We start from the raw sequence: 5,528 nt of genomic DNA, 5'->3' as shown, positions 1-5,528 counted from the left end.
CTTACTGAAAATGATAATCATATCAATATATAGATTTAACGTATACTTATATTAATTTATACTTGTACACTTTATGATACTTTTCACACATTAATTTAACAGTGAAATTGTTCAAAATTGAAAATATTATTCTAAGAAAAAAAAAAAAAAAATACAACTACTCTTATCCATGAGAAATATAACCTTTTCACGATAAATCTCAAATTTACGGGAAAACAAAATTCATAATTGATTCAATTGATATCGGCTCAATGAATTACCCGATCAGTAATGAAATTGCAGCATCATTATCGAGAATCAAACAGATCCAATTTGGTTCGGCGTCGCACCGTCCCGATAATTACATCAGTTTCAACGTTAATAGATCAGCGATAAAGTCAGTTTACTGTACTCACGTCGTATTTTTCCTGAATATGAGGCCCAGCCTGAGCGATGTACAACGTGCTGGCTGTATCGAACACCAGCTCCAAAGGAATTCTGGTCACTCGTTGTTTGGCCATCTCGTGACAGTTTAAATACAAAGTGACGTCGATCGTTGACACTCTGATGACGATTTTAGACCATTTCTTAGTTAATTTTGGCACTGTGAATTTCGCCACCTCTTCCGAATGCGAGTGTAAGTCAGAATTGGTGTAAACCAGTGAAACGTTCTGATTTGTGCCTGGTCCGTCCTGGTAACAAACAGAATATATTTCCTTGAGTCAAATAGAAGTGCCAGAATTTTTCTTCTCTTAACATTTTGTCCCCCTTGAACTGAAACGTCCGATCTGGCGTTCTTTACTTTGGCGTTCCACGTGTATTTTCACTTTTTAAGCGAAGGTAAAGTTACAAATAGCGACTTAATCCCTTGCGCTGGCAACTGGTTCGCGGACCATAACGAGTGACCGAGCCGAACAGATTAATTCGTCGCTTTCTTTTTCTTCTCGAACTCGTATGATATCGCTGGATAGAAATTATTGAGAAGTAATAAATTTATTATTTGTTCTGTCTGCGTTACATTTAAGTATACTTAAAACTGAGAAAATATTGCAACGTTATTCTCGACGTGCACGTCACTCCAGCGCAAGAGGCTAATATGTTGAAGAAAACAATTAAGCTTCAGAATTTTGTTACGAAATACGTCTACAAAAATTTCTCTCCTACACTAACCGTTACAATAAATGCTCTAAAAATCTGCTCAACGACCATTCCAAATATTCCCAAATTTCTATAAATTCTCAAGTAAACTTTTTTATCGACACGTATAAATTCTGACGCGAAGGAATTTCGAAATGTTCCCCGGAAAAGGAAACCCAGAACAATTGCGTTTCTCTGATAAAAAGATTATCGGCAGATCGGTTAGAACCGCGAGAGAAAATGCCAAGAGAGATTCGAAAGTCAAGGTGTTTTCCCGCGGTCTCAGGCTGTCGTTATCGATCCTCTCGGGGATCGTACTCTCTTTTGAAACGTCGAAAGCGACGAGTAGCTGCTTTCGTTGCGGAACACGTAGAGGCAGTATTACCCGTAGAAACGGTGCCGCGAGAAACGTGAAAGATCTCAAAGAAATTTGAAGACCTCGGGAAGCTGCAACAACGGCCTCGAAGGTATTGGGAAACACGGGAAAATGCCCCTCGCCGATAGGGGAGCGTCGACTTAAAAGTCTATCGCGCCACCGCAGCCGGCCCCTTATAAATCGTCCGATTGTACTTGGAAAGTTTTGCCGATCTCCCGATTGCTTTTATATTCACGGCCCAGTCGTTCGTCGTTTCATTTTATTTCGCCGCGTTTCACGGCGGACACGGCGCGGTGCGCTGGTGAAAGACAAACGAGACCCCGAGAAACAGCGAATTGATTTTCAATCATGAAACTAGCGCGCTGTTCGAAATATTATTCTTGTCGCGCGACAAGATGTGTGTGATGACAATGAGACTGTAAAAGTTGGCCAACAGCTTGCACAATTGGAGTTTGTACGTGTAATAAGGCTGATTTTACCTATTACCTCTGATTTTTTTCGTTCACGCAATGGAAGTTCTCATTCATTAAGTAAAATTTCGTTAAAATAAACACACACATATATATATACTTTTTCTACTGTATCGATGTTTTTAATTATATACTATAAAAAATATATACTAAAATTATATACTAATGAAATTATACTATACTATATAATTATATACTAAAAAATATATACGAAAATTATATACTAAAATTATTAAAATATATACTAAAATTATATACTAATAAAATTATACTATACTATATAATTGTATACTAAAAAATATATACTAAAATTATATACTAATAAAATTATACTATACTATATAATTATATACTAAAATTATATACTAATAAAATTATAGTATACTATATAATTATATACTAAACAATATATACCAAAATTATATACTATTATATAATATTATTAAAATTATATACTAAAATAATTAAAATATATACTAAAATTATATACTATATACTATTATATAAATTATATAATATAGTATAATAAAATTATACTATACTATATAATTATATACTAAAAAATAATGTCAATCGTATTGTAGATGTCAAGCAGCACATTTTTTCACTTTTAATATTATATTATCAATTTGTACACGTAAATTGTTAATAAATAAATTATATAAAAATAAAGTACACGTATTTTACTTGCATCGTACGTACTTTACACAAGTTTTAAAAATCTTGTAATTCAAGTATTGCTTGAATGAAGAATACATCCTACTATTTAATAATTGTAACTAATCAAAAGTAACAGAGAATATCCCGATTTACTCAGCTGTATGTAAAACCACACACTTAAATGGAAACTTTTATTTTAAATCATGCAGGCGTACATTGAACAATGAAACATTAGTATTTCATAAAAATCAATTGATTGACAGACAATATGTTTGATAAAGAATAGAAACGTAGATAAGATACTGAATTGTACTTACGGATATCCGGATGCCTAATTGCACGACAGTCTCGAAAGGATTCAGAACAGCGAAAAGGTAACTGGTCCTGAAGGATGTCGGCTTGAAAGTTGCCACTAGAGTGAACTCAGCTGGCAATTTTTCTGGCAGATATAACCGATAGGGTTGTTTAACTTCGGAGCCAGGACGAAAGCCGAAACTTGGAAATCCGTCGAGACCATCGTCGATGTACAAATTATTACTGTCTGTCGATGCCACGGCAGCTTCCAGTAAATCATAATCCAACTCTGAGCAACAACAAAAAGAAGAGAAAAAGAAAATGAGCGGGGTGAGTACAGTTAACAAGTTTTCTCATTTAGAAATTACAAGTTGCACATCATTTGACGAGCTGTATTTAATAACAACACTTTATCACGAAACGAGGGAAATTTAAATCTTAATGAATCATAAATATTTTGAAAACAATTTTCAAGGTATTTCAAAGTAATTGTGAAGTAACAATGTGAAATTGTGTTAAACCTGGCAAAATAAATTAATTCGTTTTCAGTGATTTACGTGTATACGCCTGGACATTTAACATCGCACAAAACTTTTCTGTACGTGAAATCTCGTGAATTTAATGTTAAAGGTAACGCTAAAGGGATAATAAATGAAATTACAACCATTGATATTACACTGAAATGAAGTACAAGAGCAAAACCAAATACAAGTCGATCAGGAATTCTACGATTCTTTCTTTCTTTTTCAAGCCCGAGTTAGTGGGCAAATAAGCTAAGCTTTCGTACAAACGTATCTGCGCGTCTCTTTCTTTTCTTTTTTTTTTTGCTTATTTCTATTTGCCAATTTGTTTCACAAAATTGCAAACTCCCTTGTAAGTAAAAAAGGGTGAAGGATTCAGAAGTTCGAGGTTCAAAGTGTATGAAACTCCTTCCGTTGAAACGATTTTAGATTAACATTGCGAAAGTGGACAAGTACTTGAAAAAGAAACAGAGAGAAGAGAAAGAAAGAAAGAAAGAAGAAAGAACGACATGAATCTCAAACATAATCAGAAATTCTTTCCTAGATACTTCTTTCAGAATAATTCATTTTCTTCACTTTTTCGAACATTATCTAATGGTTAGCTAACAATTCTTGACAACAAGAGAGTGTCAGACAATAATGTACAGAAAGTATTATTACACCATAAAAAGCACAAGAATTGATTACATTGTAACATTGTGTAATATACAGTGCTTGTTTCAAATCTCGGAAAATTAAACGATACTTAATGCAATAGCAAAAATAATACAACGATTAAGTCAACACAATGATACAAGTTCAATTGATGCGATAAAAAAATTTAATTAATTTAATTTAATTTAATTTAATTTATTTATTTAATTAATTTATTTATTTTAATTTATTTTAATTTAATTTATTTTTTTTTTTAATTTATTCTTTAGAACAGATACTGAATATTAAAAGCCAAAAGTGTTCCAAAAACTTTCAAACGAGATCCACATTTTGGAAATTGTATTCTGCACATTTATACGAGCATTTGATCAATACGTCATCAGAAAAATATCAAACGAATCATTTACAAGAATTATTAGTTTTAGACTCAAACATAAAACAAACAGCTATAAATAATTGACAAGATTTTCCTCCTATAAATAAATGAAATTTTCATTATAGTCAAGCCACGATCATCTGAGTGGTTGTATTCTGAAACTGAAGCTAATAGAATCGAAACTACGATCCGAGTAATTGGACTTCTCGCCTAATTTCTTTACATGGATCCTTCGCAAAATTTCTGTGCAAAATTCCTTTCAAATCCCTCGATGCTTCGAACGAAACCGCCAAACATCTGGCGGCATTCACACGCTCTGTTTCCCAGAAATAACAACGGGAAAATAAACGAAAATCCACGGGTTCGATGTGCCCGAATTTTCCTACTCGAGATTAAATAATAATCCCGAGAAACAGACAGGCGACAAATGCTCGACCTCGCTCGTGACACGTTAATCCTAGCTCCACATAACAAACATCTAATTTGTACTTCTCGTTTCACGGAAATTGTTTGAACCGCAGTTCGAGCGAACGGGGCAAGTCTCGCTGGAGTGTCGCGGGCGAATAATTATTTAGACACGATCGTCCCGCGGGACGTCGAAACGTTCGGCTGCCCCCGACGAGACTATAGTTAATTAAGGACACGCTCGCCGTGTTGAGAACTCGCGAGAGAGGGCGGACGAAAAATACGAACCAGCAAAAAGTAGTTGAAACTCGAAGCGAGAGAACTTTAATTAATTCGGTGCGTGGAGACTTCGGGGGGGAGAGGGCGAACGAAATCTTGATAGGGCGCGCCACTCTAATGCGAATCCCCGGGCCACGAAAAAGTCGTGCGAGGCTAACGCCCTTGAACATCTTGTTTGGCCGAACTGATTGGAATTATTAAGCAACTGAGATTGAACCGGCTCGGTGTAGTTAAAGTTCGCGCCAGCGAGCAAGCGGGATCCTTTCTTTTCCTTTCTTTCTTTCTTCTTCTTCTTCTTCTTTTTCTTTTTTTTTTTTTTTTTTATATGGGGGTTTAGCGTCGCATCGACTACGAGGTCTTTAGCGACGTGTTGAAGT

The 5,528-nt window shown here is 34.8% G+C and overlaps 1 protein-coding gene across 1 annotated transcript in view; it reads right to left on the bottom strand.

Annotated features, from left to right (window-relative positions):
- Positions 1 to 348: 348 nt before the first annotated feature.
- LOC122531500 (collagen alpha-1(XV) chain-like) overlaps positions 349 to 5,528 on the bottom strand; it is a 7,104-nt gene continuing 1,924 nt past the window's right edge. The window contains exons 2-3 of the mRNA XM_043659478.1: positions 2,940 to 3,205; positions 349 to 671 (exon numbers count right to left, since the gene is read on the bottom strand). Of these exons, the coding sequence (XP_043515413.1) occupies positions 378 to 671; positions 2,940 to 3,205 (560 nt within the window). The 3' untranslated portion in view covers positions 349 to 377. The remainder of the gene's footprint in view (positions 672 to 2,939; positions 3,206 to 5,528) is intronic.

The sequence above is a fragment of the Frieseomelitta varia genome, unplaced genomic scaffold (assembly GCF_011392965.1).
Source record: "Frieseomelitta varia isolate USP_RPSP 00005682 unplaced genomic scaffold, Fvar_1.2 scaffold_403, whole genome shotgun sequence".
NCBI classification, from domain to species: Eukaryota; Metazoa; Arthropoda; class Insecta; order Hymenoptera; family Apidae; genus Frieseomelitta; species Frieseomelitta varia.
This window is presented reverse-complemented; position numbering and strand designations above follow the sequence as displayed.